Source organism: Mytilus galloprovincialis, chromosome 7 (genome assembly GCF_965363235.1).
Source record: "Mytilus galloprovincialis chromosome 7, xbMytGall1.hap1.1, whole genome shotgun sequence".
NCBI lineage: Eukaryota > Metazoa > Mollusca > Bivalvia > Mytilida > Mytilidae > Mytilus > Mytilus galloprovincialis.
Window position 1 is genome coordinate 24,603,258 of NC_134844.1, and position 25,350 is coordinate 24,628,607.

The 25,350-nt window shown below is 29.8% G+C and overlaps 1 protein-coding gene across 1 annotated transcript in view; it reads right to left on the minus strand.

The window, feature by feature from the left end:
• LOC143082611 (uncharacterized) overlaps positions 1–24,052 on the minus strand; it is a 125,680-nt gene extending 101,628 nt beyond the window's left edge. The window contains exons 1-2 of the mRNA XM_076258374.1: positions 23,841–24,052; positions 6,337–6,475 (exon numbers count right to left, since the gene is read on the minus strand). Coding sequence (XP_076114489.1) covers positions 6,337–6,475; positions 23,841–24,006 — 305 coding nt within the window. The 5' untranslated portion in view covers positions 24,007–24,052. The remainder of the gene's footprint in view (positions 1–6,336; positions 6,476–23,840) is intronic.
• Positions 24,053–25,350: the final 1,298 nt, after the last annotated feature.

The following is a 25,350-nucleotide window of genomic DNA, read 5'->3' on the forward strand; positions in this document are numbered from 1 at the left end:
AGAACATGATTTGACCTGTTAAAGTCAGTTTACAGAGAAAATTAAATCCAATCAAAACTAGGTCTTCTTCTTCTAAGCCCCCCTCCTTTTCCCTTTTATCTGAATCTGCTACTGTTGAGTTAATTAATTGATAAATTTATTAGAAACAATTCAGTCAAATGGTTTAAAATAATATATTTTACAACCAAACGTTCCATGTGTTAACTTAACAGAAAAGAAAGGTCATGAAAATACAGAAATATAATAAAATTTAAAGATGATTTGATGAAATTTGTAAACAAAATATATTTGAATATAAAATATTAGTTCTCATTATTGGGTGTCTTTTATCTGATTTTCCCATACGTTCTTAAATAAAATTGAGAATGGAAATGGGGAATGTGTCAAAGAGACAACAACCCGACCAAATAAAAAACAACAGTATATATTTATGCATATATTTATGACAATGCCAGACTTAACAGTTGTAATAATAAGTTAAAGTGAAGTTTTTGACTGACTCTTTGAAGTCAGAACATAATTTGACCAGTTTAAAACAAAATACATTTAAATATTGAATAATCAATATGCAAAATAAACTTTTTTATAGTCCTAATTATTGCGCTGTATGGGGACCTTATTTTGTCTGTCTTTTATCTGGCTTTTCCGTACATTTTTAAATCAATATGAAAAAAACTAGACTTAAAAGTTGAAATAAGTTTAGATGGGACTGACTTTTTGAAGTCAGAACACGATTTGACCTGTTAAAGTCAGTTGACAGGAAAAAAATGACCTATCAATGCTTGGTGTTCTTCCACTAATCCCCCTCCCCACTAAATATCAATCTGCTACTGTTGAGTTAATTGGAGAGGATTATCTTAAGTTGTTATAACTTGTATCCAATCATATTGTATATTTAGACAATAAAATATGTTTAAACTATTAAAATATAATTTTTTTTTGCAACCACAAGTTCCATGTGTTAACTTAACAGAAAAGAAAAGTCATGAAAATACAGAAATAATACAATTTTTTTTTTAGATAATTTGATGAAAATCTCTAAAAAACAAAATGCATTTGAATAATGAATATATCAAATAAAAATGTTCCATACATTTTTAAATCGATATGAAAATCCTGGACTTAAAAGTTGAAATAAGTTTAGTTTTGACTGACTCTTTGAAGTCAGAACATGATTTGACCTGTTAAAGTCAGTTTACAGAAAAAAAAATCCAATCAAACTAGGTTTCTTCATCTTAGCCCCCCCCCCCCCCTCCTTTTTCCCTTATTTGAATCTGCTACTGTTGAGTTAAAAAAAAAATTAAGAAACAATTCAGTCAAATGGTTTAAAATAATATATTTTACAACCAAAAGTTCCATACATGTGTTAACTTAACAGAAAAGAAAGGTCATGAAAATACAAAAATATAATAAAATTTAAAGATGATTTGATAAAATTTGTAAACAAAATATATTTGAATATAAAATATACCAAACATTTTTTTATAGTCCTCATTATTGTGACTTTATTATTGGGTGTCTTTTATCTGATTTTCCCATACATTCTTAAATGCATATATATATATGACAATGCCAGACTAAAAAGTTGTAATAATTAGCTAAAGTGAAGTTTTTGACTGACTCTTTGAAGTCAGAACATAATTTGACCAGTTTAAAACAAAATACATTTAAATATTGAATAATCAATATGCAAAATAAACTTTTTTATAGTCCTAATTATTGCGCTGTATGGGGACCTTATTTTGTCTGTCTTTTATCTGGCTTTTCCATACATTTTTAAATCAATATGAAAAAAACTAGACTTAAAAGTTGAAATAAGTTTAGATGGGACTGACTTTTTGAAGTCAGAACACGATTTGACCTGTTAAAGTCAGTTGACAGGAAAAAAATGTCCTATCAAAGCTAGGTGTTCTTCCACTAATCCCCCTCCCCACTAAATATCAATCTGCTACTGTTGAGTTAATTAATTACTGAGTTTTTTTTAGAAACAATTCAGTCAAATGGTTATTAAAATATAATTTTTTTTTTTGCAACCACAAGTTCCATGTGTTAACTTAACAGAAAAGAAAAGTCATGAAAATACAGAAATAATACAATTTTTTTTTTTTTTAGATAATTTGATGAAAATCTCTAAAAATCAAAATGCATTTGAATATTGAATATATCAAATAAAAATGTTCCATACATTTTTAAATCGATATGAAAATCCTGGACTTAAAAGTTGAAATAAGTTTAGTTTTGACTGACTCTTTGAAGTCAGAACATGATTTGACCTGTTAAAGTCAGTTTACAGAAAAAAAAATCCAATCAAACTAGGTTTCTTCATCTTAGCCCCCCCCCCCCTCCTTTTTCCCTTATTTGAATCTGCTACTGTTGAGTTAAAAAAAAATAAGAAACAATTCAGTCAAATGGTTTAAAATAATATATTTTACAACCAAAAGTTCCATGTGTTAACTTAACAGAAAAGAAAGGTCATGAAAATACAAAAATATAATAAAATTTAAAGATGATTTGATAAAATTTGTAAACAAAATATATTTGAATATAAAATATACCAAACACATTTTTTTATAGTCCTCATTATTGTGACTTTATTATTGGGTGTCTTTTATCTGATTTTCCCATACATTCTTAAATGCATATGACAATGCCAGACTAAAAAGTTGTAATAATTAGCTAAAGTGAAGTTTTTGACGGACTCTTTGAAGTCAGAACATAATTTGACTTGTTTAAAACAATAATAATTAGCTAAAGTGAAGTTTTTGACGGACTCTTTGAAGTCAGAACATAATTTGACTTGTTTAAAACAAAATACATTTAAATATTGAATATGCCAAATAAACTTTTTTATAGTCCTCATTATTGCGCCGTATGGGGACCTTATTTTGTCTGTCTTTTTTATCTGGTTTTTCCGTACATTTTTAAATCAATATGAAAAAACTAGACTTAAAAGTTTAAATAAGTTTAGTTGGGACTGACCCTTTGAAGTCAGAACACGATTTGACCTGTTAAAGTCAGTTGACAGAAAAAAAATGTCCAATCAAAACTAAGTCTTCTTCCTTTAAGCCCCCTCCATATCTGAATCTGCTACTGTTGAGTTAATTAATTCATAATTTTTTTTTAAAAACAATTCAGTCAAATGGTTTTTAAAATAATGTTTTTTAAAACCGAAAGTTCCAAATGTTAATTTAACAGAAAAAAAGTCATGAAAATACAGAAATATAATAAAATTTTAAAATAATTTGGAGAAATTTGTTAACAAAATACATTTGAATATTAAATAATAGTATACCAAATACACTTTTTTATAGTCCACATTTTGGTGACTTTATTATTGGGTGTCTTTTATCTGAGTTTCTTATACATTCTTAAATGCATATGACAATCCCAGACTTAAAGTTGCAATACTTAATTAAAGTATAGTATTTTACTGACTCCTTGAAGTCAGAACATAATGTGACTTGTTCAAGTCAGTTTGCACAACAGGATTTACCTCAATGAAATATTAAGATATCAAAAATATACCAAATTATCTTTTATATATATAGTTCTTATAATTGTGACTTAATTTTTTGTGATTTTTTTCCCTACTTGTATCCATACATTCTAACAATCACATCACAATCATGATAATGCACGACTTTTACAGAACTTTGCAAGCCATTTAGTTTTTGACGGACTCTTTTAAGTCAGAACATGATTTGACCAGTTTAAGTCAATTTGTCCGAACATGCCCATTTGACCTGTTCAAGTCAGATTGCAGAACAAATTTTCCAATCAAAGCTAGGTGTACTTCCTTTAAGCCCTGCTTCTGAATCTGCCATTTGTAAATTTATTTGATAAATGTTTAGAAACAATTAAGTCAAATGGTTATTTATTTTAGGGGATCTTACATATATTTCTTATGTTCTGACGTTCCCATACTTTCATTTAATATCATATGTCAGTGCCCCACTCTAAAAATTTCAATAAATTTAGTTTTGGGCTGACTGTTTTAAGTCAAACCATGATTTGACCTGTTTAAAAGAAAATGCATTTAAATATTGAATATACCAAATATTTTTTAATAGTCCTCATTGTGACTTTAGGGGACCTTTAATATTTCCTCTGTCCTATATCTGGCTTTCCCATACATTTTTAAATCAATATGACAGTAATAGACTTAAAGGTTGAAATAAGTTTAGTTTTGACTGACTCTTTGAAGTCAGAACATAGTGTGACTTGTTTGAGTCAGTTTGCACAACAAAATTTACCTCAACATGCTCAATGAAATATTAAAATAATAAATGTTTTGCTCTTGATAAATTTAGCTAAAAGTGAATGAGAATAGATCCCTTATTTTTTCCTTGGTAAATTTGAAGTATTGTCATGGTACTAGTAAATGTATCCAATATTGTATTTTGTAAATCTTTTGATATTGACAGAAAATTGTATGATCCATTTTTTCTGCTTTGGTTTTTGTTTGTATTTTGAAATGATTGAATTTGATGAGATAAATATATTATGTTAAGATTCTGGAAAGAAGAAGGTATGATGAGCCCCACTTTTTAAACTCTTTGATTCGAAACTAGTAATCACTATATTTTTATGGAGATTGATAACAAAGTGGTAGTAATGACTGCTTCAAGTCAGAACAAAAATGACCTCTCTAAGTCAAAATGCATTAAAAAGGGACATAAATCTTATTAGAATATGAAGATATTAAGTCACAATATTTTATGCAAAAGCTGACCTGTGGAAGTCATTTTATGATAAATTAAAGTCTGACATAAACTGACCTGTACAAGTCATATTCTGTTGGGTGCAAGAAGGGAGACAACACTTACATCAAATTATATCTGACCTATGGAAGTCATTTTATTCTGACTTGTTTATGTCAGAGCTCTGACTGCTAGTTAGGGTAAATTTCGTCAAAAGGTCACAGGCACAAAAAATGAAATTACACGTGGGTTTCAGACAATAAATCTCAAAAACTTTACATTTTATCAAAAGAAACTTGATGATATGGTTAAAATGTCTAGTATGTAAGAATTGTTATAATTTACACTTACTTTGCTTGTTAAAGGTCAAGGTTTCAATTACTAAACATGATAAAAATATTTCAGAAATTAGTTTTTGAATGGAAGTTTGCTTGTGCACTATGGTACCATTTAGACTTTTATTGCTGTAAATTGAGAGACAAGAAACATGGAATAAATACTTGCACCTGACTGCAAGTTTAAGGAGGTCATTGTTAAATTCTTAGTTTATAGATTTGTAGTGCATGTACATACAATAATCATTGCTAAAGAAAATAGAATTTGTTGCGATTGGTCTTAGAAATGGGTATGCATGTGAAGTTCACCGATACTTTCCTTGCCTATTTTATTCTGTAATTTTTGCAATATTGTGTTTTTTTCAACTTATCTTGAACCTTGTTTAAATATAAGATTGATCTATGGAATAAAAATAAATCTTTGCCATCACTATTTGCTTATTTGTGAGTTTGTGTGTAATTTAAATACATGATCATCTTGTATCGTGATCTTATCCATGTAGAAATTGAGGCTGCACCCATGTTAAAATATATTAAACATGAAAAGCAGTTATTAATTTTGAAGTTACTGATACCCCTTTCATTAAGAATAATGAGATTTGACTTTATTAAAAGAAAAATATGCATGAATGTGTAAAAGTTTGATCTGGCAATAATACAGTTTGAAGCTGTTTTTTGAGCTGAGAGGGGTATGCTGTTCCGGTTTTTTTTAGCCTTACAGGAATGTGATCCCACCAAATTTTTTGTTCTTTTTATTAAAGAATATGATAATCTGTTAGCTCTATATGGTACATTTCCAATATTTACCATGGATGGAATTCCAGAAGACTTCAAAAATGGCTGATTTTGGCAAAATGAACAATTGGCGTTTTGGATGTCCTTATTAGGTGTTTTTTTTTCCTTTGTCAATATATTGATTATAACAAGTAATTTATGGAATAAAGACACTAAGGTGGATATTATCTTGTATCAATATAGTTAAGCTCTTCAAATTGTGATTAAGAAGTAATGTTGAATTGAAAATGTAGTAAAAATCAGTTTTTCTTGGCTGTTTCAAAGGCCAAAATGATGATGCTCGTGTTGCCATGGCAACCGTGCACAATTTTTTTCCCCGACATTTTTTTTTTCATTTCATGTCTTTAATAGACTTCATGTAAAGTTTCATTGAAATCTGAGTCCCATGATGTGCCAACCATTGCCTGAGTTTTCCTTGGACAGCCTCTTAATTATATAATTCATGACTCGCAAATGTGCATGTAGTATTCCAAATAAGTCAATTTGCCTTTCCTTTATATGCTTACATGCTATCTGTACATGTTCCGAGTTTTTCTAATGAACTTTGCTTATACTGACATGTACATCCAGAACAGGATTTGCCCCAGTTACTGTCTGGCAGGTATGGACTGCCATCGTCTGACCACATTCCATTTTCAGAGTCATCTGAAATAAGAAAAATACAGATTGTATAATGAATCAATCATATATTCTATGTAATATTTATTTGGCGTTTGCAATGTTCAAAATATACCTCTATAGAAGATCAAATTTATTCGTTCATTGTGTGTTAATTTGCGTTTTTTGATTGAGTTAAGCCTTTCAATTGATATTTTATAGTGTGTTTTTCTATGTTGTGATGTTATACTATTGTTTTAGAAAAGGGAGAAGGTTTGGTACCATTAAAACGTTTAATCTCGCTGCAAATGTTTGCACATGTCCTGTCAGGAATCTGATGTACAGTAGTTGTCGTCTGTTTGTGAATTTTGGGGGCCCTTTATAGCTTGCTGTTTGGTGTGAGCCAAGGTTTCGTGTTGAAGACGGTACCTTGACCTATAATGGTTTACTTTTATAAATTGTTGTTTGGATGGAGAGTTGTCTCTTTGGCACTCATACCACATCTTCCTATATCTATGTTCAACATAGAAACGTTTTGTTCGTACAACCAACTTCATATTGTGTACTGTATTCAAATTCTGATAACAGATAGATACAATTAAAAAAAAAAGGCTAATGTCTGTGTCATTTTGGTCTCTTGTGGACAGTTGTCTCATTGGCAATCATACCACTACATCTTCTTTTTTATATAATGTGGCGGGATTTAACATGTTAGCGGGATCCCAACCCTGCCCCTTATCTGGGACAGTGGCATAACAGTACAAAATAAGAACGAACTATATAAAAATCAGTTGAAAAAGGCTTAACTCATCAGATGGAAAAAAATACAAGTGGACGTGGCCGGGTACTTGTACATTCCGACAACAAAAAGTCACTAGGAACATATCTGAGAGTACTCGCAGTTATCTGACAGGTAGTTCAAAGACACTAACAACTAATAAAAAAATAATGCATCTAAGACTAAACTATCTATCCGTACATATCCAACATCCAATAGATTAAGTGTAAAGACGTCATAAACAGTCAGAGAAAAACATGACCTTGTGCAATGCCAAGTTACAGGTATCGACAGATTCATTGTAGATCCATGAATATATATATATGTATATAACATACTAGTAATATTTTGTTGGCTTTAAATTTACTGATATCAAAATCAATATACCAATAAAAACAATATTCAATGATCTTATTACAGTGTTGAATTGGTAACCTTTTAGAATAAGTTTATTTAAAGGAGCGATAAGTTTACAAGGATCAGTTCTAAATTTCCGGGCACGGTTAACAACATTTCCATAAAAATGAGGATGTGCTATTCCGTTTGAAATAAGTTTCCTAAGGGTACAACCAAACTTCAAAACCAAATCTTTATATCTATGGAAAAATTTAGTAAAGGTTTTAAGTAATTTATGGTAACAATATCCCTGGTGTAATAAGTTACCAGTAATACATAGATTGCGTTCGTTAAAATCAGAAACGTCACAACAGACACGAGCATAGCGAACGAGCTGTGAAATATAAACAATGTAAGATGGTGCCAAAGGAACATCACCAACTAAAAACGGAAAATTAACAATAGGAGACGAAAAATCGTCCCTTTTGTCGTAAATTTTAGTGTGGAGTTTCCCGTTTAAAACCGAAATATCTAAATCCAGGAAAGGACAGTTATTACCGTATAAATTTGATTTATTTAAAGTATGTTCCTTGGGGTAAATTTGTGTGTGTGTGCTGTCCCAAGTCAGGAGCCTGTAATTCGGTGGTTGTCGTTTGTTTATGTAATACATATTTGTTTTTCATTCATTTTTTTAAATAAATAAAGCCGTCAGTTTTCTCGTTTGAATTGTTTTACATTGTTATTTGGTGCCATTTAAAGCTGACTATGCGGTATGGGCTTTGCTCATTGTTGAAGGCCGTACGGTGACCTATAGTTGTTAATTTCTGTGTCATTTTGGTCTCTAGTGGAGAGTTGTCTCATTGGCAATCATACCACATCTTCTTTTTTATACCATCTGTATAGCAGAGCGTTAGTTCAAAGAAAATGTTTAACATAGCTTCTTTTCATTCTCGAGTGTTTGTTGAACATCAAGTCCTCCAAACGTGACAAATTGTTGTCGATCATAAATTGAAATATCCCGATAATGAAAATGAGAATAGAAACAAGGAATGTTTTAGACAGACAATAATCCATTTCAGTCTTATGCTATGCGTGCAGCAATCGCCATGTGAGTACTCAAACAATAAAAATATTACAATCCGCTATAGGACACAATCGGAATATTTGCAGATAACATTGTTTTCTTGTCGATGGATATAAGACTACGAATTCATACCTCAAGTGATATGAGACACATACACGTCATATCTGTGAACTATCACGTTTTTCATAGATACTGACATGACTTAGTCGTTCATCTGTGTCAATATCGAGGGAAAAATCAAGATGGAGAACTCGTTTCAGCATTATCATTAATCTCAAGTTCACTGAGATATATGAGATAACACTCTATAATTAGATCATTTCATTTAATTGTTGAGTTGTCTAATTCATATCACTTTTTTTTAATTTAAACAATTTTCAATTATGAATTGTCTTAAGGTTAGACAAGAGAAATAAACCAATGCACTGTGGTAAGAAACAGTAGTAATTATGTAAATACTATAAAGTTTTATTTACTGATTTACAATTACATTCCACCACATATTTGAAGTAACTGCACGAATTGATAAATTACACCTTTAATCAAGAGCTCGTTCACCTGAAGAAACTCTGGGATCAATTCATACAGTTTTTAATTTGATAAACGGTACCGTATCTTTATATTCAATTCACAAAGGAACACTTTCAAAAGTAATTGAAAAGAGAAAAATAAGGATTCAGATTCTACGATATGTGCAACAATAACATGAAAAAAACACAACAAAACAAAGATCCAATCACATTCCACCATTAATTCATTTTGCAGTTTTATAAGACTTTTAGTCTATAATACATGACCAAATGTGAACATATTTCTAAAGGCAAAGCCATATTCGTTAAAAAAGTGAAATTGAATTAATAACATAATGAGAAAAAAAAACAAAAAAAAAAACAACCTTAATACGATATGAATCACTTTTTATAAATTTGGAATGAAGTCGGGTACTTCATAAGAGAGGGACGAAAGATACCAGAGGGACAGTCAAACTCATAAATCGAAAATAAACTGACAACGCCATGGCTAAAAAATTAAAAAGACAAACAAACAATTGTACACATGACACAACATAGAAAACTAAAAACTAAAAAACATAGTGGCACCCGTCGTGTTGCTTATGTGATAACAAATCCGGTAAATAGTCTAATGCGGTAGGTCACATTCATGAAAGGAAAGGGAATTGTAGTTACGACGTTAGGAACATATATCCGATATCATTTTAGAAACGGTTATTCCATAACGGTCAACCAACTCGTGATGGCGTCCGTAAAATTTACGAAGGGATGATTTTAACTTCACCATTTGGAACTCTTGGTTTAATAGCTTCCTAGTGAGTAGCAACTCTCTATCAAGAAAATCATGATAGGAAATGCAAGCACGGGAATATCGTATCAATTGGGAGATATATACCCCGTATGTAGGTGTTGCTAGAATATTGCTACTTAGAAAAGTGGAAAGTTCACAATTGGAAGGCTAAAATCTTCCCTTTTGTCGTAAAGTTTTGTTTTCAATCGATCCTCATTGTCAATTTCTAGATGTTAGTCAAGATATGAGGCCGACTTAACTGTATCTTTAGTATCCTTTATCTCTAGTTCGATTGGATAGGTGCGTTCCACATAGTCACCAAATTTTGAATTATTTAGTGAAAGAACATCATCTATATAGCGGAATTATCAGTTACACATATATAAACCACAAGAATCGATTACGCTTTATTAAGTTAAAGAAATAAAAGACACCTGAAAGACATATTATGAGGATTATCGCTACATATCATTTCCCTTATTAACTACTATATGTACTAAGAACTTTTTCTCAGGGGTTGATTCACAATCGGAAGAAGTTGTACATTTGGTTTAATCATCAGCAGCTTTAAAAATTTAAGAAGTTCAAAAACACACCATTGAAATATTAGAAAAGTTTTATTAGTGGAAATGCAAATTTCAAATACATTCTGGCACTTATTTGAAGTATCTGTACGAATTTATTAATTTAACCTTTAATAAAGAGCCTGTTCACCTGAAGAAGCGATGGAACCAATACATACAGTTTATAATTTGATAAACGGTATCTTAACATTCAATTCACAAATGAATGTTTTCAAAAAGTAATTGAAAAGAGAAAAATAAGAATCCAGATTCTATATACGATAATTGCAACAATAAGAAGAATAAAACAATTATGTAATCCATTCCAACATCCATTTTGCAGTTTTATAAGATTTATAGTATCTAAAAATGATAAAATGGAAACAAACAAACAAACAAACAAAGGATAGACAAAGCAATAATCGTAAAACAATACGCATAAAAAATATGTATTAACAAAATAAAAAAAAAGGTATAAAAAATGAAAAAGAACAAAAATTAATAAATTTGGGATGAATCGAGTACTTCATGGGCCGATCTTTTCTAGATCCAAAAAGGGCACCAATCATTGTATAATGGACAGATGAACTATACCGATAAGTCATGAATGTAAAAAAAAGTATTAAAAAAATAATACCGAACTCAGAGAAATTCAAAACGGGAAGTCCCTAATAAAAAAACTCACACACAGCAATGAATGGATATCAACTGTCATATTCCTTACTTGGTACGGGCATTTTCTGCTGTAAAAATGGGGGGTTAAACCTGTTTTTTAGCTAGCTAAACCTCTCACTTGTATGACGGATGTGATCGGGAAATTTCTGACTATCTCAAGTACTTGTTATTATCAGTGACACATATTTGATATAATAGAACCGATAACACTTTATAAATTAAGGAAATAAAATACACATAAAGACTGATTAATTTAGATAATTTAAATGTAATCGTTACATAACAACTACCTTATTGTTTTATTAACACGTATATGTAATAAGAACTTCTTCCCATAGGTTAATTCAGAAACAGAGTTGTTAATTTATTAAGAAGTTAAAAATTCCACCATTGAAATATTTTTGTTGGTGCAAATGCACAAGAAGGAATAAGCCAATACCTAAAACAATGTATACTATTGTCATAATATATCCTCTATTTAAACAGGATTTTAAAATTGTAAGATTTTAGACAAGTTGGTTCATGAAATACTTCCACATATGGTCATAACGTTTCATTCATTTTGGAACCTCTTAACCAATCTAAATTGATATTTTTTTATACTTTGATTCAGTAAAATACAAGAACTTATTTTCTAAGTCACATAAAGACATTTGATCTTTATATAAAAAATCACTTATAAATTATTACTCCTCCGTTTTTGTGTCTAAATAATAATTTTCTAGCTATTTCGATATCTGTCATCAACCAATTAAACTTAAGCTAAAATGTGTTTGTGTTAGATATCTTCTAATTTTTATTTTAACTATTAATATAGTTTACAATTTATGTCTTATTTTATTTTCAATTTTAAAAGACATTGTTTAACAACCAAATATTATAACTTCGAATACTTAATCGCAAAATCAACAAAATGATCGTATTCTTCTTTTGAGTAGATTTGATGTGTTATTTCACCTCTTTTGAACACATATTTCATTGACGATGATATTGTTATTTTGATGTATATCAGCCATTCACATTATGAAGGACAGTATTTGCTTTTATGTATTTTTTAATCACTATATATGTCAATGACAACAAAAGCAACAAGAACAGATTTGTCTTTGAACATAACTTTTATATACTAGTAGTGTGTTATTAAATAAATAAACAGCAAATTTGTCTTTTTTGCACTACTTTCGAGTTTGGTTTCTCTTTATGCTAAATGGGAATATACTTGCACTGAAACATAAATATATGTTTCCTTCAAGTGTAACACAAACATGTAATAAACAAGATACAGAACTCTTTTATAGATTTAAAAAGTCCGTCAAACTTGACAAAATCATTGCTTTATAGATAGCTAGCCTTCAATCAGTCTTCTGCGGACATAAAATATTTTTGATACAATCATTTTTGGTAACTTTGTTGTTTTAATCTCTCAACGCATCAATGTTTGGTACTCTAGGCATATATATCTCAAACCAGATGTGACACAACCATCTTTGGAGTTTTTCCTTTTAACTGTTCTTCTTCTTTGAAATTGGTATTATATATAAAAAAGAAGATGCTGTATGATTGCCAATGAGACATCTCTCCACAAGAGACCAAAATAACACAGAAATTAACAACTATAGGTCACCGTGGGGTCTTCAGCAATGCACAAAGCCCAAACCGCATACCGCAATTTTATTGGTTTCCCTATACCTGCTATACGACACTGATGAGTTTTATATAGAAAAAAAAACGCATTTGGTACAGTAAATCTTAAGCCTGGTATCTTTGATGATATTCTAACACACTAATGTCGATGCCAAGTCTTTTAGTCCAGAACAGTTATACCATTCTTATTTAAAATATCTTGGTTAAAAATATTGCAAGCTTAATAAAAAAAAAGTTGAAAAAAAGCAAAAGTTCTTGAAAAACTTCCATGTATATAGAGGTTTATAGTAAGATACAAAAAATGTTATGAACTATATAATCTGCAAAAAAAAAAATGCTTCTGACCAAAACAATAATTGTTTGCTTACCGGAATTGTAACTGATTCCTTGAGAGGAATACCTAGTGTTCCAATAATTATGTGCAGTCCACAAACTGTTCACTAAAGGTGGACAAAATAACAAGCACAACGCCAGTCGATACATTGCACACTATTATAATAGAAAAGTACTAAAAGTGTCAAATAAAGGTTAGCTATAGTAAAAGGTCGTATAGCGGCCTATTGCACCCGAGTGCACATTTATTGTATTTAAATCGTAAATTTCCAAACTAAACAAATCAACATTTGATTTAAAGTTACATAGGATATTTAAATTTGAAAACTAACTCTTATTGTTTATTGCAGTTAATAAAAGTAAATCCTTGATAACAATCACTTTTGAATACATTTTTGTGTATCCTAGTTATCATTTTCTTGTATCTGATAGGTAAATGTAAATGGATAAAAAAAAAATAGAAATTTACTTGATAATTTTTTTCTTTTCCTATTTAGTTCCCATTTAGGAAAGAATATTGGTTAACATTTTCAAATTAACACTGTTATCCTTTTTTTAAAGTGTGAAATGCAATAAATCAGTGTTAATACAGATTTTTTTTATGTAACAGGATTTTGAAATTTTGTGGCAATACCGTATTTTTTTGTTTATTTCATTTATTTATTGGTCTGTAAAACAGTCGATTATACTACTCTTGAAGACTTGCAAGTAAATTTGTTTTTATGCAAGTCGCTTGTTTAACTTATTTCAGTTATTGGAGCGGTTTAAGTTAAATTATTTATTCATTTTAGACAAAGTAACTTAAGTTAAGGAAAAACGTTCATAACAATCACTCAACTAAACGAAACCTGTCCTAATGCAAGATATTACAAATAATGTTAGTTTGCAATACTTTATAACATATCTCGAAAACAAGCACATTGACGCCTATATGTTTTTTGCTTTTTGATTCCTCAAATTATCCCCTATTAATATATACTTATTTTATGGAAAATTCTTTATTTTGAAAGTGAGCAGCAAACAAATTTTTTCTTCATATTTGATGACTGCATATTCATGTATTTGGGAAATAAAATTGTAAGAAAAAAATCTTACAGAATATTAGGATTAATGTTAGTAAAGTCATATTTTATACAACAACCAAATGAATTAACATGGATTCCGTAGAAAATATTTGAATAATATCACTAATTACCAATAGTTATCGAAATGTACGACGTGAACTTCCTTGTCCGAGAAAACGGACAAGATTATCACGGATCATTTTTACCAGGTAATTTAATGTGTTGAGAAATATTTATGCCAATCCTTGTTTAATAAATTATCAACCGTTTTCCCCCCTTTAAACGCGTGAGTGATATGACACTTTCAAACACTTCAACATTTTAGGTGGGTTTTTTTTAAGAGACATTTTCATTATTTGATTGATTATTATCTTCATATTTTTGAAAAATTAGTATTTAACAAAGTTACCAGGCTTAAAGGTTGATATGCCAGACGCGTATTTGCCATTTTGATCATATTCAATAAAACGTGAAAATAAGTTGCTAAAACACACATACTAGCTATTGCTTTCGCCATGGTTCCTGTTCATAAAAATCACTTTTTTTTCTATTTAAAAAACACATTTTTTCTATAACTTACATTTCAATAAGTTGATTATGTACCACAAATTGCATAAAGGGAAAAATTCAGACTTTAATAGCAGATTAAAAAAATTCACCATCACACTATAATTTTTTAGTGAGACATAGTGGATATGTATATAATTTTTTTTGAAATTAATAATCATGTAAGAAACATACTTTGATTATCTTTTTATACTGTTTTTATTTTAATGTTGGTATGAATTACCCAGAGTAGTGCTTTATAATATATTAATTACCTTACATGTATGTTTCAGAAGAATCTGTTAGTTTTATTGGATAACGATGCCTGTGCGTCATACTAAAATTCACCTTCATATCCCTTTGAAGATTACATTCATGATGACACGTGCTATCACAAAAAGGTGCACAGGTTATGCCGTGAACATGGTAAATAAATAAATAATAAAAATTGATTTTTCATGATCATATCGAAAAAATGTAATTTTACGTATTGAATGCTTCCGCGCTTCATTTAAATTGTACTGCGGTCAGCCCTTTTACACCCAAATGAATTTACAAAAAGAAGCATTCAATTTTTCATTGGAATAACTCATCCTGACAGATTATGACATCTGCATCATAAGATTTATCAGAGGTGTTCAAATCTAAAATTTTGAAGGCCAAAATCAAATTTAAAGGAAATCAAAAACATCAGAAAAGAGCAGTATTACATAGGATTTCCATTGTTTAACCCGTTAATTTTTTAATAAACAACTTGAATCATTTTTGTTTAGTGTTAGAGGACTTTGTTTAAGAACATTATGTGACAAAATTTAATATTTGACATTGCACGAAATAGTTCAAAGTGTTATCAAGATGAAAAAATGTTTCAGTCTGTGATTAATTGTACACGAATCCAATAAAAGTAAACACTGTTTTGAAAAATATTTTTATGTATCAGCTTCGAAACAACCAATAACAGTTTCCGTAGAAGTAAATTGTTTAAGATGAATCTTTAAATATGGCAGAAAGACTATTTCAAATATCAAAAGCTCGTCAAGTCAGTTAATTGTAGTTATATGGGATAGTTTTAACCAAAGTTTTTTAATTTACAATATTACATCCCTATAAACTGTAATATATTAAATAAAACATTGTTCTGTTGGAAACAGGAGATGGGTTGAAAAAGTGTTATGTAAAGTAAATTTGAAAATAATACTGATGACGGCGAGAAAGTGTGGATAATTTGTTAGATGAATATAAAAATAGACAAATGTGTGTTTATGTTTTATTAATGGATCATTATCAAAGTACTTTTCCTCGTTTATTTATTATTTTCTATTGAAACAGCAAATAAAATGGCGTTTCAAATGAAGTTTATTAAATGGTTCGACAATATTATTCCACTATGCTTAATAGTTTTATGTTTGTTAAATCACAAACGAAAACAATGTTTGGTGCTGTCAATAATGAGAATAGGAAATGAATTACGACTTTCATGGGATGTATTATTTTCATTATTGTTTAAAATTGTACAAAGTCATTAGTTTAAGTACAGAAAACAATGCTGAGTTTGTTTCTATATTTGTGATTAAACAACTTATCAATTGAATCGAATTAATTTATATGAAGAGTTACACAGTATAAATTAAAAATTTTGTTTAATAATATGTATGTACTTTTTATTAATTTTGCTGTTCGTGTGATTTTGCCGTAATCTCTATCGTTTTTGTAATGTTTGTTCTTCAAGAATAATCTGTACCTTGACGTCTGATATATAGACCGATATATTTTTGTATATTCGTTGACGTATAGTCTTGGATTTGACATTAATGTATGAACCTTAAAATATTATTAGATCTGACGTTATTTATCTGTCCTTGCCATAATGTGTTTGTTTGTATATTCAATAAAGTGATCATTTTCATAAATTTCCTGTTAACAAAACTTGAAATTTATCGAAAAACCTAGGATTTTCTTATCCCAGGCATAGATTACCTTAACCGTATTTGGCACACTTTTTTGGAATTTTGGTTCCTCAATGCTCTTTAACTTTGTACTTGTTTGGTTTTATAAATATTTTGATATTAGTGTCACTGATGAGTTATGTGTAGACGAAACGCGCGTCTGGCGTACTAAATTATAATCCTGGTACCTTTGATAACTATTGTAGCTTGTCGTGAAATATTTGTCCGTATATTTCTAACGTATTGCAGTGTAACATTGTCTGTTTCTAACTTGTCTTACGTCAGTTTTGAAATATATTATAAACCGTACGTCACTTAAGAGAAACGAATACTGTATAGTAAGCCATTGAAACCCCCAACATTACAAAATGTGGAACAATTCAAACAAGAAATAAGTCCTCATTTATTAAAAACAGTGAACACACAACAGATATGACAAACATAAACAAACAAGAAACACTGTATAACAGGCATGGGATATGCACATTAAAATGTGTCGGTTTAATATATTTGTGAGTGCTCAATGCTTCCATTACCAGCATGCATACAAACTGAACACATAATTTGGAATTGATTCAACTCGTCAGATTTCAACGCAAACACACGGACAAAAAATACCGATTTAAGAGTTATTGCAGCCACTGATAGCTTGTGTTTGTTAGTCTTAGATTAGCTTGTGTTGGTCAGTCTTAGATTAGCTTGTGTTGGTCAGTCTTAGATTAGCTTGTGTTGGTCAGTCTTAGATTAGCTTGTGTTGGTCAGTCTTAGATTTTTAGGTAATGTTTTTGTTGGATGTTGTTTAAAATATTCCACCTCTGTTTTAACACAAAGAAAAAAACACAAAGTAGGAGTACTCGCAGCCATCAATATTCCAAGACGAGCATGACCTTGTCAAAATATAATTGCATTGTGTTGAAATGAGACACAAATGAAGTTTTCGTGCCTGTACATCAATACAGTTTTAGCTGTGTTGAAATAAATCAAAACAAAATCAATGTCTGTACAAATAAAAAAACTTTATCAAAGATCTCACAACAATGTCAAATTGATAATCTTTAAAAAAAAATATTCAAATGATCAATGAGAATTTATAGACAGTGTCTAAACTTGTGGACTCTTAAAACAATGATATCGAAAGAAATAATGTTGGTTTATATTCCGTTTTTTATCACAATTCTATATATACAGCCGAACGTTCTATAGATTCTTTGAAACTGTCAAATAATTTAGCAAAAGTTTAAAATAATTTGGGCTTATCAAAAATCAAAGTTGATTTATATTATCATTTAAACAATGATTTAAATGATTACGTTTGATTAAATATAAAATATAAATACAGACACTGCCATAGCGAACGAATTGGGAAATATATAAACCGTTAGAAAAGACAAAAAGAACTTTATCGTTTTAAAAAGTAAAATCTATCATTATAAGAACCACAAATGAATCTGTTGTCGTAAATTGTGGTGTATAGTTCAAATGTGAAACTGAAATCAGGAGAAGTTTGTATTGTCGTCTCCAAAACGAATGATATGAACCGAATTTGGAAGGAAAAAAAACCAAAACGTCTTTAATCAATTGGAACGTATGAGTAATACGATTACCATATTACGTCATCTTTTTTTAAATGTTCAACGATGCCTACCAAAATATATTTCATTGGTATTAGTTTGCCACATTTTCTATATATTGATTTTAATGTTAACCAGGAAGTCATCTTGACTTCTGAAGTTTTATTTGTATTATCATATCTATCGTTTACTGTGCGTGTTCAATTATCTATGAAACCTGTATCAATAAATTACACTTTAAATGATGAATCAATCGATAGATTTAAAACAAGTCAAGGTGAAAAAAACACAATAAAGGTACTGAACTCGTTTTGAACTTGAAGCGCTTTACAACTGAATATTACTAAAGGTTGTTACAGAAACAACTAAGGCAAGATAGGCTTGGAGATAAACAAAAACGTAGTGTTTCGAAAAACTAAGTATTTCATAATCTCAAATGTTAGTTAACTTAAAACAAATATATGTAAATGAGAACTTATTGAAACTCAGAAGTTCTCAACACTGATGTCGTGACAGGATTGTGGACAAACTCTCACCAACAGCGGCATCGCGATGTCTAATGCTAAAAACTCATAAGATATATCAAGCTAAAAGTTTGGTACACCAGAAGGGCATTTCGTATTCAAAAGTATAATCATTTGCGATCAAACAAAAAATGTTGGACAACGAGTTAGGAGGACAAATCAAACATAAAGTAATTAAAGAGTAAAGCCAGCCAAAATTAAAAGTAAGAGCAGGAGTACATAGGGTTAATCAACTTTAATTCCGTTTAGGTAATATAACTGAATTCATAAATTTTACTGACATCGTTTCAATATGAAGACGGAAATATTTTGTTTGAGATCATACGATAGATACAGTTTAAGATTAATCAAGTTAAAAAGATACAGTTGTAAGTCTTTATTCTAATGAATCCAATAAAAGTGAAAACTGTTTAGAAAACATATCTTTATGTTTTTGCATCAAAACTATCAAAAATACATTCCGAAGTACACCAAATGTAATAATGTGTTTAAAATAGAACTTTGTTGGATTATAAACTATTTTAGATATGAAATAAAATAAAATCAGTTGATAATAGTTGTACAGCGTGATCTTAACATAAATACTGCACTTTACAATATAACATTCATATAAATGACTGTTTCTTAAACAAGTCACTGTATTGTTGTAAAGATAACATGTTATGAAAGTATTTATGTAATGCTAATTTGAAAATAATACAAACGACGGCAATGATTTGTGGTCACATGGATATTTTGCAAAAGGTTTTTTCTCATTTATTTATTATTTTCCGTTGTACCAGCAAAACAATGACGATTTGAATCAAGTTTTATTAAATGCCTCAATATTTCATTACAGTATACTTAATGTACTAAGTCACAAATATATAGTCATATCTAATTATTTAATCTTCATAATTTTATTAATAATACGAATGTAAATAAACAAAACATATAATGTTTCGTACCTTCGATCTATAATAACACTATGAAACGATTTTAAACGTTCAAATAAACTCATCGTATATAGCAGGATTGATTGACTTATTAATTTGTGGTCTTTGAACAAGAACGTATGAAAAAAAAATTGTACCTCAGGGATAGATTACCTTAGCTGTACTTGGCAAAACGTTTAGGAATCTCTGGCCCTCAATGTTCCTCAACTTCGCACTTTATTTGGCAAGGGATGATTTCTCATTATTGGTCGATTGAAATAAAATTAATCTTGGGCAGACATTGTTATATCGTGGGATAAGAAGGACATGACGAATATTTAGAATTAAGGATTTTGTGTTACATCTGGCAACTTTTATTTTATCATTCTTGTCGATTTATTGGAGATATAAGACATCATATTTATGGCACCCAATTCAATTAGTATAAAATAAGAATTTTACAAATCTTCGCAGATCTATCCCGTAGTACTTTACACAAAGTTATAGTAATATATCCTTCATTTCTTTCAAAGGTATTTTGCCACCTTTTCCGATTATAGAGTTCTCTTTGTAAACCAGGAAGCTATCTGAACGTTGAAAGATTTATTTGTACAATCATATCTTGTGTTCAATTTACGGGTTTAATTATTTATGAAGGTTATTTCAACGTATTATGTTTTAAATTGAGAATCAATAAACAAATGCTGACACATTCCAGTAGAAATAGAATAATACTCTTTATATTACGCAAAGATGTAATTAAAAAAACTGACTGGCTGTCTGTCTAAGAGAATTGATAATCACAAATAACGGTGAAACAGACATATTGGATAAAATATTCATCGTTAAGTCACAAATCTCAATCCCAGAAAATCCATATACTAAGACGAACAAATAAAACACATATATCAGTATTCAAGCAACGCAATATGCATTTATGTTTATTAATAGACTAGCAAATATAACATGATGATTCGGAAAAGTAGGAATATAAATATTTTAAAGCCTTTTACAGATCTACTGTAAATGTTTGGAAATTCCAATGGGAGACAATGTTGATCATGTAGAAAAAAAATGCTCTGAAATTTTTAGAAGTTAACATCTGATCTACTGTAGAAACATTAATTTTCGTGGGGGTCAAAATTTCGTGGTTTTGTCTCTATATAAGATTTCATGGGTTTTTAATTTCGTGGTTTATACAATATATAATGAGTCTAGCCATTTCCAACTGATGTAACAGTTTGATTTTATGTTTTTCTGTTACACATATATCTCTGAGTAGGAGGAAGGATCGTTTATAAACTTGTTAAATAGTGCAAAATTTTAATGGGCCTATAACCGGTCGGAAGACTAAAATTCCTGAAATTGATTTGCCATGCTCAAATATGTTTTAGTGCGCAGATTCTCTCGGTTAAAAATGCATTTGAATCAAGTGAAGAAAAAAAATATGACTCTGTGATCTTGCTATACATTTACAACCAGCTAATGGTACGTAATATACGAAAATATATGAATTAGCTTTGGCTATCGTGTCCTTCAGACTTGAGGCTACGTTCCCGATTGCAGTTTGACTACATTAAATTAAGAAATCGTGTACAGCAGATTTTAATCTGGGTTACCTTTAGAATCTGCTGTACCGACGGCCAGTATTATAGTTTGATATATACCCTGTAACATGAGTTATTTGTTTGACATTGAACAAGGATGTAGTTTATCCATGTCTTAGTGCAGTAAATTTGTTTTAGTAGAAATTTAAACTGACACTTCAATGGTTGAAAATGCAAACCAAATATCTTCAAGTTGATAAATATGTTTGCATTACCTGACGAACAACTATAAAAATTTAATAAAAATATAGATAAGAATCGGTAAACACAGAAATATCTAGAATTTTAAGTCCGCAATATATAAAAATTAATTTAATTGTTTTATAATGCCCTTTCATGCAATTAAATATTTGTATGATCTTGATGATGATTGTCGACAGTAATGAAAGTTTGTGGCAAGATTTTCGGAGCAGGCCAGCGCATCAAGGGCTTATTGATATGTTCAGATGCTTTTATTTTGTGGTTATAGTGACGTTCTGTCTAACATGATCTTTATGTCATACAAGATTTATAAGATACTTTTATCCTTTTGTTCTTACTCAACTACATATCAAGGTCTTCTTTCATATTTAAGTTTTTTGTGTTTAATTTTCAAAATGTTATTACACAACTATCAAAGTCAATAAGCATCCATAATGGACGAATTGTTGACTGCAGTAGTTCTCAACTACCTATCAGAGTATTCTTTTATATCAAAGTTTTATTTTTTGCGTAAAATTTTCAAAATGTAATTACACAAACATCAAAGTCAATAAGCTTCCACAAATGACGATTTTTTTCACTGAAGTAGATTTCAACTATCTATGAGAGCATTCTTTTATAATGAAGCTTTTTGTGTTAGATTTTTCATATATTATTACACAATCATCAAAGTCAATAAGCTTCCATAATGGGACGCATTTTTTACTGAAGCAGGTCTAGTATCGACTCAATCTAATTCGAGGATAATTGTTAATATTGATGAAATTTTATATTCAGATTATAGTTAGGCGAGAAAAAAGTGTGAGACTTGTAAAAAAGCATGACAACAATTTACTGATTTCTGATTTTAAGCTACGAACATTAGGGAAAACGACAAAACCTGAGGAAAATACTGAATATGTAAAGGAGAAGCATGTAATTTATTCCTTATTCACATACTTTACTGAAAAAAGAGCCTAAAGAACCAGAGGGAAATTCAAATTCATATGTCAAAAATAACAAATAGACAAACTATAGAACACAAAACACAACATAAATAACTTACAACACACAAAAACCTGTGAAGATCTCAGGTGCTCTGGAAGGGCACGCAGACCATACTTCACAAGTGGCACAAGTCTTGAAGGAACATGTTGTATTTGGTAGTGTCATGGACTCGATTTTTTCAAGTCTTAAACAGTTTTCATTATGAGAGAACTAAAAGCCAAAACACATGATGCGAATGTAAAACAACTGTCATATCCCTTACTAAGTATTGACTTTTCCAGATTTAAAAAAAAATAGATTAAACCTGGTTTGTAACTAGCTAAATCTGTCACCTGTATGACAGTCGCATAAAATTCATTCATATTAACAAACAGACATGCATAATAGGTTACATGTAAGTATAGGTGTACAACATTGTGCTATAATCTTAATCACTATAAACCAAAGAACTATGTCAACAAAGAAAAAAAACAAAATGGCATTATAGTTTTTATTATGAAGTGGCATGCATTATTTAAAATCAAACCGAACAGCATTAAGTGCTGTTCAGTTAGAACATTTAAACGTAGAACTATCGCGAACTAAATATACAACAAAGTTTTATCAAAACATTAACCAATATCTATAAATTATAAAATTAAACAAATTTTCACAAAAAATAATCCTTTTTATTATCATCTTTAAAAAGTTTATCCGTTTACAACCATTTGATTGAAACAAAATACAATATGCAGTTTATTGATCGCCTAGTGTTTACAAGAATATGAGACATATAAGTACTACGTATAACATTGGAAATATTACATTTTCTTCATATAAGAAAATACCATCCCTGACATGTTACTGGTGGTTCAGTGATTGAAATTGTCTATTAATGATATAAAACATTAGTTGCCTCACTTTTTTTACTTCTACAAATCCATAAGTTGTCGATATTTTGTTTAAGTTTGCAATCCAATGATTTCAGGAGGCGAAACACAGCTAACGTATTTCTTAATTCTTTTGCCTGTTGCAAATTATTTTGGAACGTAGCCCCTTTTTATTCGACATTGGTTTTCCATATAAAAAAAAGTAAAATCACAAAAGTACTGAACTTAGAGGAAAACTAATTCGGAAAGTCCATAACCACATGGCAAAATCAAATAACAAAACCCATCAAAAACGAATGGACAAGAACTGTCATACTCCTGACTTGGTACAGGCATTTTCAAATGTAGAAAATGGTGGATTAAACCTGGTTTTATATCGCTAACCCTCTCACTTTGATGACAGTCTCATCAAATTCCGTTATATTTACATTGGGATCAATTCAACAGACAATGAATACATAATACATACCTGAATTATAGTTAATTCCTTCAGATGAGTATTTATTCCAGTAAGAATCAGCTGACCATAAATATCTCCCAGGAATAAGACAAAACAAAACGATGAATTTAAGAAAGTACATGTTATATATGTATTCCTTCCTACTTTTTACATCATATCGACCATACGGATGCATATGATACTACTAAATCGTCACAACGTCGATATTTAATTTAAAATCTAAAATCTCACATTTTAAAGTTATGAATTGTTGTTTATGTATTTATTGTAAAACGGTGCTTTAAATATTCTAGATATTGATAACGATTCGTTAAGGTATACATGCTATAATAAATGTTGAATGCTATTGTTTAAGTTTTAATTCTATGAATAAACTAAAGTAATTTAACGTAAAAAAAAATACGTATATAGGTTAAACACATTATTGATTAAATTGATTATATACTTTTGGGACATCTTTAATTTATAGTGGTTGAGGAACAATAAGCATAATCAACTCTCCGTTCATATTATAAATTTTGAAATTTGGAAGAAACTAATGTTCCAACTCCCTCAAACATATTTGACGTTAGATGCATTTGGCTACTAGTATTATGTTCGGTCCCAGGTGATCGTTTACCATTTCGTGATGATTTTTATTGTAAATAAAGATCTTCTTCGCTTGTGATTGTCTTGCAATAGGGAATGCTTTCTATGAGCAATTTGAATGTATCATTGATTCATGAGTCATTGAATAGTAACAATTTATATCGAGCAAATATTGAAGCCGTTGTCCAATATTCCAGTCTGAATCTGTTGTTATCTTATACAGTTACGTGCCTATGTTGTAAAAAAAGTATAAAACACCCATAGCAATATTATTTCATATTGCCAATGAATGGGTATGAATTAGGGATGTCAACGAGTACTCGAATACTCGAGTATCGCTCGGTAGTACCGAATATCGAGTACCAAAATGATACTCGACTAATCGATTTCTTGTTAGAATGTTCTTGCTTTCTTAAGTTAATAAACAAAACAAAATTTTATTGTGAGTGCCTCCCGGGAAATTATTATATATTAATCAAAATTAATAAAAAATAAAATACGATTCCAATGTTGCCGTTTAACTGTCATTTTGAAATACCTCCTAGCAAATGTACATGTAGAATATATGAACAAGAGCATTTCCCCACGGCTTACTTTTTAAGCAAAATAATCTTATTCACTCTCCCTTCTCTGTTCCAGAGCATTTCATCAGCAGGACTGTTTGTTACCTTACAAATTTGAGAAATCGCTACGTCCCAGAAAAAAATGACGAGATAATACTGTTAAATAAGAACAAATTCGCTGCACCCTGTGTCGACCCTCAGAAAATGATTAATGGTATCAGTAAGTTCCAATCATCACCCCTTTGTTGATAATTAAATGTGTTTTTCTACGGTTCCCAAGTTCTGTTATTTAAGTAATTTTTCTTTATATATTATTTAATTACTTGATTAGATTATTACCAGTTTATATAATTAGTACATGTAGTAAA